We start from the raw sequence: 9897 nt of genomic DNA, 5'->3' as shown, positions 1-9897 counted from the left end.
CAGGGGGTCCAGCTCGGCCCACGGGATAACTTTTTTGAGTGACAGGGATACTGTGACAGGTAGGATTTCCAATCTTTCAGCAGATTTGGACAGTCAAAAGAAGCATGAAGTAATTTGTAGAATGTTTAGTTGCAATCGATGAGAGCACTGACATCACAGATGTTGCTCAACTGGCTGTATTCATTTGTGGTGTCAATGAGATTTTGACAGTCATCGAGGAGTTCCTTGAGTTGACACCAATGACGGACACCACTACAGCCAATTACATTTTTAGTGCTCTCGTAGAAGCGCTGGGTCGGGTCGGAGTGGACTGGACCCGTGCTGTCAGTGAGGCTACGCTGATCAAATTCAAGGAGAAAGTATACACGCTACAAATGGAGGATAACGCTTTTGGCCCTTTTACTGTATTATTCACTGCGAGGCATTGTGCTGCAAGTCGTTAAAGATGGATCACGTCATGAAAGTGGCGTCATAAACGCGTAGCAAAGCGAGGGACTCTGCAGAGGAGAGCCCAGGCAGATAAACACAGGGCTGATGCCGGAATTTTTGGTCCTCATGGTATAGTTTATTGTAGAAAGACCTTAAATAAGATTTATCATCCAAAAACCTTCACCAATGATGTAAACATAGAGAAATATTGTTATGTATGTGTTATTATGCTGTGATTTTACTGGTCCGGCCCACTTGATATCCTAATGGGCAGCATGTGACAAAGTGAAGGGCCGTCAGGGCCAGCTTGGGCTTCTCTGCTGGCTTAAAAAGAATCACAAAGTTGTAGCTATTTTATAATTAGAAATAACAACTTTTATTTTTAATATGGTCATGAATATGGTCATGAGAAGAACTAGTAACAATAGTGGAGCTTGGAGTGTCTAGTTAAACATTGTAAAAGGAGAAACAATTTGAAACCCACAAAGGGTTTGATGATTTAAAACTGTATTTCTCTGATATCTGATTAATTGTATTGTTTGTATCTGGCCAAACTAAAAGTATTTTTTATACATGGTTTATTACATTGTCATGAAATATATGGTGCTATCTATATGTATGGATCAATCGTTTATTAAGGTTATTTAAAGTTATCTGTGCACTTTTTGTTTCTTTTTTTTGCTTTTCTGGACCACTTTTGTTGTTTTTCTGTATTAACACAAACTAATTGAAGTAAAACACATTTTATTTTAAAATGCCGTCTGCGGGAAACGTATGTGGCAATTCCACTTGACTGGTGGTGCATATGCATCTGTTCAAACTGAAGGTGGAACCAAAACATTTGCAAGTGTTTCTCAGTTACACCGGACGAAAAACGAAGTCCCACGAACGCTCACGAACCCTGGTTTCTTAGCAACCAGTGTGTGTACTGAAAGCAGAAAAAGTAGCTCCGTTCGTCGCGTCTCCCGGAGTCGCGTTCAAGTTTCACACCGACACATACTTTATCATTCCTGTCCAAATGTTTACCATGGAGTTGCCCTCAGAGCGCGACGCGAGGACGAACCTGCAAAAGTGTCGCGACAAAGAGACTGAAAGACAAAAAAGGATTTTTAACGACAAATTGAGGACGATCGGGGTAAGATGACGCGACCACGTAAACAATGCCGACGCGCAGTGTCACTGTGTAATAACTGTGCTGGTCCGTTTAACAGATCGACAAGGACGCGTTGGACTCACAGATGAAAGAAAAAAAGAAACGAGAAGCAGCAGCAAAAGAGGAACAACACTCTTATGGCGAGTTCAACAAACACGATATTTGATTGTGATCCGGGAGGTCCGAGTCTGTGAAACGAGTTACCTACTTTATACTTTACTGAGCTTTACCAGATGTTGTCGATGCGTATTATATGGAAGCTCATTTCTGCCTCTGTGATAAAAAAAAAAAAAAAGAAGACAATCCTGCAAGTTATAATCATGAGATGCCAAGTCATATTTATGAAATAGTAAGTCATAATTATGGGAGAGTTAATGAGCTATAATTCTGAGATAGAAAGTCATAATTACGAGAAAGACTTAATTATGAGATATAGTAAGTCATAATTATGAGATGCCAAATCATTATTATGACTTACAGGATTTTAATTTGTTTTTAATCACAAGGCCAGAAACAGGCTTTCACAGTATCATGCGTTCTGGGAGGGCAATTTATGTAAAAAACAAAACAAAACATGGATGATCAGGAACATCTTTATTGGTACATTGTTGCCACGATGTTGTGTATTATGATACTTTCAGGCGGTTAAAAATACCCCTGATGTCGGATTCTTAATGTTAAGATGTCTGACATATTATGTGGACGAAGAACTGATTTGTTAACACTGATTTAGGAATGCACTAGTTTTTTCTCATTTCGTTTTACTTGTCACATGTTCTTGTCGTGCAACGTGATGACAATAAAATGACCCTGCAGTCCTTGGACGTGTTCCCCATACAGATGCTGATATGCTCCGTGACAGCAAAGCAGCCTGCCTCTTCCACAGCAGAGAAGTAAAGCTGAGGCGGGCGATGCAGAAGGCCGCTGCCGACCACCGACATGAGCGCCAGCAGCTTTGTTGCCAGTGTGAGTTTGACCTGGAAGACCCAGCCTGCTGTGGAGAAACAGACTTTCCTGGTCTGGTGGGCGAGGATCTGGACAGTAAGAGCCGGCAGCAGAGACAGAAGGAGCAGCTCAGACAGTGGCTCCTTCAGCAGCAAAGTGAGCGAGCAGCAGAGAGGCAGCAGCAGAAGCTGGAGGGTAGGTTTATCTGATCCCATCCAGGGTGCAGGCGCTCGGTCCACAGAACATAACCTCCCCTCATCTCCTCCACTGTTCTTCAGCTCAGCGCTATGACCAAGGCAGCGCAGAGATGCACAACAAAGCTCTGCAGCTTCAGGACATTGAGATGGAGAAGAGAAAAGCAGCAACTATCGCCACGAAAGAGTACAATCTGGCCCTGGTAAGTCTCCATAATCGCTCAAGACTGTCAGGGGGAGGTGGTTAAAGGTGTTATGGAAACCCTGACATTTGTATTACTTCAAACAAATCCTTAAAGCAACATGGGGAACACTCTGAAGTGCACCTATTTTATTTGCATGTACCATATACAAAGGAGAACCCACTTAAGAAATCTAGTTGTCTTTGGTTGTACCAGTTTTTGATGAAAGGAATGACACCATGCATGGTTTGTGTTTGCATGCCATGTTCAGTGGGTCTTTGACAGTTTTTTTTATGTTCAATTAAAAAGTTTAGAGATATTTTTGATTCATTTGAACACCTAAATGGGATTGGCGGTGCAGTTACTACACTTTCAATTTCACCCTTTTGCTGGCTCTGGATGGACAAAGATTGAAGAGAAGCTTTGCCAGCAAGCGGAACGGAATGACGAGAGCAATCAAACAGCTACCGTGAACCACCAGCTGACTGGCGTAGGTGCCGAAACCGAACTCACCGCGGGCATGCTGGGAGTGCCTGGTCCCAGCACTCACAGGAAAGCACCTCCGGAGAGCCTGCAGCAGATCATCCAGTTCCACAAATATCAGATAGAGGAGAAAAAGGTAATAGAGGAACACATGCTACTCAAAACGCATGCTCTTTTTGATCACTCCAACACCTGTTCATTCGGGTTCGGGTCTGTCTGGGATACCTGTGCACCTGCAGAAGGCAGAACTGGAGAGAAAGCGAGACGAGGAGCAACATGACCGCATCCGCTTGGAGTCGAGTCGCGCAGCTCTGTTAATAGAGAGGCAGCAGGCAAAGCTCAACAAGCAGCTGAGACAACAAATGGACAGCACCAATGTCCAGATGGCAGAAACACACGAGTCAGTGCATTGTTCTCTCAGTTATGCACACGTACAGTATATTTATTATTCACATAGACAAAAATTGTGTCTTACTGTCTCTAAACTGGTGTCATTTTTAAGGAAACCGAACATTCAAAGAGAATGCCTCGACGACGACAGCTTCTTCTCCAAATTCAACACCTGCAGCAGATGATGGATGATGACACATGAGAATAACATGGAATAAACTACACAAACTGGAAATTAACAGTTGTTTTTAATGATGTCAAATTCACTTTCAGTCGTTGGCAACATTTGAATATCTGGATGATGTGGACAGCTATACAAATAAAGCCTAAAACAGACATGTTATACATCATTTAGTTTCTGATGGAGTATTTTTTGTCATAGAGTACATCAAATGAGATGAACAAATGGTTTAGCTATGCCCTGATATATATCAACAGCTAAAAGTCAAATGGACTAAAACAAATACTGTGATGATACTGTGTCTTAACGCTCACAGGGTACAATACCGTTTTACCAAGCTCCTTATTACACTCTTACAAAGTATAAGCAAACCAAAAAACATCACAAACCCACCAATACTTAGCACCTCAACCAGGTACTGTAACAAACATCTGAATCTTAAAGTGCAAATACATCCTGAATAAAACCAGACATAACAAGATGCCTTTGATTGAAGATAGTTCATATCTGTAGTTCAAGTAATCCCCTGAATGTTATGTGACACTATAAAACACTGGCCAGTTTATTCTCCACGCTGTGGCAACCTGGAATAGGCCTTCTTTTTTTAAAGGAAAAGCACAGGTGTTACTAATAACATTAACAATGGCTTTGTTCTATGACATTCATTTCCATACTTTGACATGCCAAATTGTCTTTTGCAAGAAAAGACAATACCTGACCCCCACAACGAGCTTTGTCACTTTTCTGCTTACCTGTGGAGCACTGTTTTCCACATTTACAAGCTTTCTCAAAAGGAAGCATGAAAGCATTTGAAGATTGCCTGATGGGGAAAAAAAGAAACCAGTTTCTTTCTAAAAGACATTTTCAGACACAAACGTATCCCATCTCCTTTGCCACAGCGCCAGAGCTTTCTCCTGTTGCTTTGACGTCAGAGAACTATACCTGGAAGACAGATGGGGGAGATGTTAGTGAACGCACGCACAACTCAACTGTAATTTGTAAATCCCCTGTCTGGTTTTCTCAGTTTAACCTCACCTAATAGAGTTTATAGCGAGCTCTTTGAGGGTGCCCAGACGGGATTTAACCCCACCAAAGCCAACAAACGCTTCATAGAAGTCATAAGAGAGTCCAGAGGCACCGAACATGCCAGGGTCATCAGAGCTGATGACCACCGGGTGGTTTTCTGCCATCAGCGCAGCTGCCGGGTGGTTTCGCATGTCACGTACTAGCTTCATCACCTGAGGGGGGATAGGAAAGGAGACATTTGTTTAAAATACACACGACCAATTAAATTACATCCTTGTCGGTTCATTGTATTTTATGTATTCATTGTATTTTAGACAGTATTATTAGTGCACAGTATGGTTTACAAGATGATAGTGTACCTGGTTGGAGATGGGGCACACTTCCAGAGCCACCCCTCGCATTCTGGATAGCTTCTTGGCCAGTGGGTGGCGGAGCAGAGCGAACCCATGGCCAATACGGGAAGTGTTAAACAAAAGAGCATCCAGCAAGTTCTGGTCCACATCGGTGCCCTCGAGATCTAAATTTAGCAGAGAGAAATCCAAATGCATGCTATTTTGGGATGTTTTTACGATGCAACGTGTGATGCTTCTTCAGTATTTCCTCTCCCTGATTTCCAATCTTGGTAATGATTTAATTTATTTGGTTTTTCAACAATAGGACAAAAGAAGATAATGTGAAATCTCAGACAGATCTGTATATGATATAGTTTGCATTGTACTTTGCATTTTGACTTCAGGCAGTCTTTAAACACGTTTACCAATGACTTGCATGCGCATAACTTCTCTGAAACTCCTATAAGACGTGTGACAAAATTGACTCAAATTAATGAGATGCGATGGCTGCCGTGGAACATGATCTGAAAAAGCTTGTGTCCTCACATGACTTGTACTCAGGACTTGACGTTTCAATTTTAGCTCACCAACAACTGTGGCAGGTGGCTTTCTGGAGTTACTCAACACTTCACCAGCCAAAATGTAGTTGTTTGTGTTTGATTTAAGTATTTGATTCTTCTTGCAAAAGAGGTGTGTTAAATCAATTAAAAAGATAGACAAGTAGACTGAAAAAAGCTATAACAAAAAAAACTATCTTGCCTATTTACAGGAGCCTGTGTGTGTGTGTGTGTGTGTGTGTGTGTGTGTGTGTGTGTGTGTGTGTGTATAATATATATATATCTTACTTTGTATATCATATGTAAGTATGTAACTGTTTGAACATTAGTGAGATACTGTTTCACCAAAATAGATTTTTTTTGCAGTCTATCTCAACTGAACTACACATACACTCACAATAGTAAACAGGTATTTGTAAAGTGAATTGACATGACTTTTAAAAACTTTCCACAGCCTGGAAATAGCTATTTTTCAAAAATGATACTCAGACTCGTTCACACACATTCATCTGGATGAAGTTGATTCTCCCTCGACCTCAAGTAGGGATTAACCTCTGAGCAGTGCATGATGTGCAATAGTGTCGTACAAACTGAATGCTTATGAGCTCACCGGTCTCTCCTGCATGGAAAAAGAAAGGGAGCGTCACCCCTCTCTCTGCTGGCAGTGACAAGGCATCTCTGAAGTACCACAGGGGTCGGCCTCTGTCCTCGCGGCCCACCTGAACACGACAACAACAACAAAAATGTTTTTTTTTTAACAAATAGAGAGGTCATGCTTTTATATTGGACATGTCTAAGTAATGCTTGCAAACTCATGCTCACCATGTCAAAACCAGCCATGATATCTGGGTAGTGTCTCTGCAGCTTCATCGCCTCCTCCACAACTCTGGCCATCACTGATGCATTCACTCCCCTGATACCAGTACAGTGTGTGATCAATGATTACATCAACAGCCTCATCTGCCAGTGAGTTAGTGAGCAGTAAGCTATTCAGACCAATAAGTGTCATCCATTGTAAATGTAGTCACCTGTGGATTGCGAAGATGATCCTTGCTCCAAAGAAGTCTGGGTGGTCTGCTGTGAACTGTCTGGTGACCTCCTGGTAGGTCTTCAGAGTCCAGGCTGTGTCATGAGTGCTGCCGTCCAACTCGTATATCTGAGTGACAAAACAACAAAACACTTACGAGCGACGATAAATCAGCAGACAACTTTTACTGCATTGGGCATGACGTTTATATACCTCTGGGAGTAAAGCTCGCAGTTCCAAGTACATGACGTTGTCCATGTAGAACTGGGTGAGGCCTTGGTAGTAGTAGTCTCTGAACACGGGCGCGTATGTGATCAGGCCCCACATGGCGAGGAAGGCCTGTTCAAACCGATCCCATACCACATCCTGACTGGGGTAGACCGTCTCTGGATCCTGATCAGTGAAGAGCGTCATGTTGCCCATGATGCTGCAAATGGGAAGACATGGTTGTGATAAGATGATCAGATTATTTTGGGTTCTTTGGCCACATTCAATCTTAATACTTCTATGAAGAAAACCTTGAAATTTAAGTGCCATTTAAAACTGTCGTCCATACAAATAAATTGTTTTCCAAACAAAGATGAATATAACACTAATGTCTGGTGTTGTATCTGGAGTCATGTTCATCCAACAGGAAATATCCTGTTGGATACTCGAGCGTTTCAGGTAACTGACAGTCATAGTAAAGTGTGATGATGACACATTCTGCTACAACAGATGCAAAAAATGGTATTCAGGCGTCAGTAGCCGTAAATGACTTGCTCTTCTATTTTTTTACAACATGTTTTTGTGTTGACACAATGATAAAATAGGTGCTTTTGAGGTCATTGTCCCACTGGGTGAAAAAAGTGCACACTGGTACACTTCATGGTACAAAAAGTCAATAAGTTTACGTGACATGCAGAAAAGAAAAACAAAAGAGCCCAATCATCAGGATGTCATATGGATGCAAATATACTGTTATCTGTTTATACACCTGAATTAAACATTTGAAGCTAAAAAAAAACACCTGTTGTCAAGATCTGTGGTATTGATCATCTTGGCCCTGAGGTTTTCCAGGAGGCTCCAGGGAGAGCAATGTGGGAGAGGTTTGGGCCATTGGGACGAGAAGATGAACCTAATGGACTGGTTGTCGGTGAAGCACATGTAGCAGTGGGGACGATAGGTCACGTTCTTCACGACCCACTCCACGTCTACCATGGACAAGTCGTGGACATGGAGCGCTCCCCCTGAAACAGTGAACCACAAAAGAACCTGAAGTCTGACTCTGGGTTTACTGACAACTTGTGAATCTCTCCTGTGGGAAGAGATCTAATATTTGGGATTGTCTGGAAACTTTTGAGAACACAATGAAAGTAGGCTTCACACACAAGCCAGCACCGGCATAGCTGTCCCCTCCAGAGCCGCCTCCAATTGTTCTTAATCTGGATTAACAGATTCATTGTTCAGCTAATAGAAAGTCATGCAATAGTGGAAGAGTCTCCATCCACTCAAGTCCAAGGTCCTTTCTTCTAATGTCTTGTTTTCTCCGACTGTCGAGATTGTTCAATTTACTATGAAGAAAATCAGATAGTATTTACAACTGAGAAACTACAACTGTGGATCTGGGGATTAATAAATAACCATAATAGTCACAATGTATCAACTAATTCACTGATCGTTTAAACTCTAAACAAGATCCAATGTACAGCCAGGAATACTCTTTTAAAAAAAAACACCAAATCTGCAGCAAATTGACAATGATAACGGACCTTTTTTCCTCCTAATGTTTTCAGTGATTATCATCATAACCAGGTCGTATTATAGATCCATGGTAGCTAGAGTATTGTGTCAAATTCTAGGCTTAATGCTTTCATAGTTAACTTAGAAAAAGCTACCCACGGCTCAAATTCATTGGCCAAAGTGAAAGGTGGAGTATGCTGTGGACGCGTGTGCCGAAGCATACCTTTAGGCATCTTCTGTAGCAGGTTGAAGATGGGACTGGCCCTGATGAGGTCCCTGGCCTTGAAGAAGTGCATGGCGGGAGGAAAGTCTGCTCTCGCCATCTCCCCCTGCTTCATTTTAAACAGGAGAGCGTCCAGCTTCTGCTCAGCATCGGTCAACACCACCTGGCCGCCCGTCTGCATGGAGGCTTCCAGCCGTATGAGGGCCTCTCTCCGCCGGGGGTCCGGGAGAGAGAGGCCACAGCTCAAGTAGCACAAGAGCAGACAGGCCGCCGCCGCGAGGGGGCGCTGCAGAGATACCGTCATGGCCCCGGAGAGCTTGTGGGGCTTTGAGGAAACACGAACTGGGTTAGTGAGGTGGTTTCCAGAACAGAAAAGTTTGTTTGTTTGTTTTTACAAGCGGGAGTAAACTAAATAAAGCTTCTACCTCCAACATTAGCCAGAATAGAGAAGGAAAAAAAGGCAAGCTATTTGTCCCCATCAGCAGTCATTTCCACCATGTTACACCCTAATACACAATACTACGAATAGTATTACACGTGTAATACTCGTGTACACAACCAGAGAATACATAACCAGCCAGCAATACCAGACTGTTAACTCACGCAGGTCACCGTGTTCATTTGAGATAAATATATTTTCACTCGTTTCGTATTTAGCAGGTTGAAAAGAGACACGACACAAGCACCCGGTAACAGTTACATTCCCGGACGTTATTCGTCGTCATGTGTTGTCTTGTTAAAACACTATTGTGCCATTTAACGGAGAGCTAATACTTTATAGCTTAGCTGGTGCCTCGACAGCGGGCGACAATTTTAGTAAACAGTTCAGTAAAGAGTCACAAACAGAGAAGCACGACAAAAAGCTGCTCGACAGTGTCAACTGGAAACACGTGTGTGCTTTGGTTGAATAGCTTACTTTATTATTGCAGTGTCAAAAAAGTAACGCGCTAATAAGCAGCAGAAAAGCTACGTTAGGGTCTTTGTCCGTATAAGCTACGTTAGGGTCTTTGTCCGTATATTTAGTGATCGACTAGAAGTGTTTATTTCCTGTGC

At 42.4% G+C, this 9897-nt stretch overlaps 2 protein-coding genes across 3 annotated transcripts; one reads left to right on the top strand and one right to left on the bottom strand.

Moving 5' to 3' along the window:
* Nucleotides 1-1358: 1358 nt before the first annotated feature.
* ribc2 (RIB43A domain with coiled-coils 2) lies at nucleotides 1359-4011 on the top strand. The gene is made up of 7 exons (XM_068603897.1): nucleotides 1359-1564; nucleotides 1641-1722; nucleotides 2423-2722; nucleotides 2806-2924; nucleotides 3313-3522; nucleotides 3626-3786; nucleotides 3889-4011. Exons 1-7 carry the CDS (start codon nucleotides 1448-1450, stop codon nucleotides 3959-3961), a joined length of 1062 nt encoding a protein of 353 aa, XP_068459998.1. The 5' UTR covers nucleotides 1359-1447; the 3' UTR covers nucleotides 3962-4011.
* Nucleotides 4006-9835, bottom strand: ada2a (adenosine deaminase 2a). Of its 2 annotated transcripts, XR_011080143.1 has the most exons (11): nucleotides 9761-9835; nucleotides 8845-9169; nucleotides 7909-8128; nucleotides 7113-7326; nucleotides 6901-7028; nucleotides 6695-6785; nucleotides 6483-6591; nucleotides 5343-5500; nucleotides 4993-5195; nucleotides 4710-4899; nucleotides 4006-4102 (listed from the first exon to the last, which is right to left on the bottom strand). XR_011080143.1 is itself a non-coding variant. In XM_068603895.1 (10 exons), exons 2-10 carry the CDS (start codon nucleotides 9146-9148, stop codon nucleotides 4809-4811), a joined length of 1518 nt encoding a protein of 505 aa, XP_068459996.1. In that variant the 5' UTR covers nucleotides 9149-9169; nucleotides 9761-9835; the 3' UTR covers nucleotides 4006-4808. The 2 variants fall into 2 exon arrangements, 1 of the variants encoding a protein (XP_068459996.1); XM_068603895.1 differs by having other exon boundaries at nucleotides 4006-4899.
* Between the last annotated feature and the right edge of the window lie 62 nt (nucleotides 9836-9897).

This window comes from Clinocottus analis, unplaced genomic scaffold (genome assembly GCF_023055335.1).
Source record: "Clinocottus analis isolate CAN_PGR_092001 unplaced genomic scaffold, fCliAna1.0.p SCAF_6, whole genome shotgun sequence".
In the NCBI taxonomy this organism is placed as follows: domain Eukaryota; kingdom Metazoa; phylum Chordata; class Actinopteri; order Perciformes; family Cottidae; genus Clinocottus; species Clinocottus analis.
This window is presented reverse-complemented; position numbering and strand designations above follow the sequence as displayed.